Source organism: Penaeus monodon, chromosome 19 (assembly GCF_015228065.2).
Source record: "Penaeus monodon isolate SGIC_2016 chromosome 19, NSTDA_Pmon_1, whole genome shotgun sequence".
NCBI lineage: Eukaryota > Metazoa > Arthropoda > Malacostraca > Decapoda > Penaeidae > Penaeus > Penaeus monodon.
Genome location: NC_051404.1, coordinates 15,589,772 through 15,590,032, shown reverse-complemented (window position 1 = coordinate 15,590,032; position 261 = coordinate 15,589,772). Strand labels below are relative to the sequence as shown.

The 261-nt window shown below is 46.4% G+C and overlaps 1 protein-coding gene across 1 annotated transcript in view; it reads right to left on the bottom strand.

The window, feature by feature from the left end:
• Positions 1 to 261, bottom strand: part of LOC119585084 (major facilitator superfamily domain-containing protein 8-like) — a gene marked incomplete in the record, with an annotated part of 19,608 nt that overhangs the window by 3,746 nt on the left and 15,601 nt on the right. The window contains 1 exon segment of the mRNA XM_037933704.1: positions 76 to 189. Within this exon segment, the coding sequence (XP_037789632.1) occupies positions 76 to 189 (114 nt within the window).

Below are 261 nucleotides of genomic sequence, written 5' to 3'. Positions count from 1 at the left end.
CTCTCCTTACCAACCATCCCTTCACGCTCCTAATCAGATCAGCAGCCAGCAACCATGCAACAGGTGCTCACTTACCTGGCCCAACGACGAAGCCCAAAGCCTGTGCTGCTGCAATGATTGCAATGCCAACTGTCCTTTCCTTCAGGGTTGTCGAACCAGCCAGATAAGAGCGGCACAGAGTCACATTGGCTGAAGAAAGAGAGAAACATTTATGTTCATTATAATTAATGTTGCTTGGGAAAGAGGCAATTTTTAAAGTAT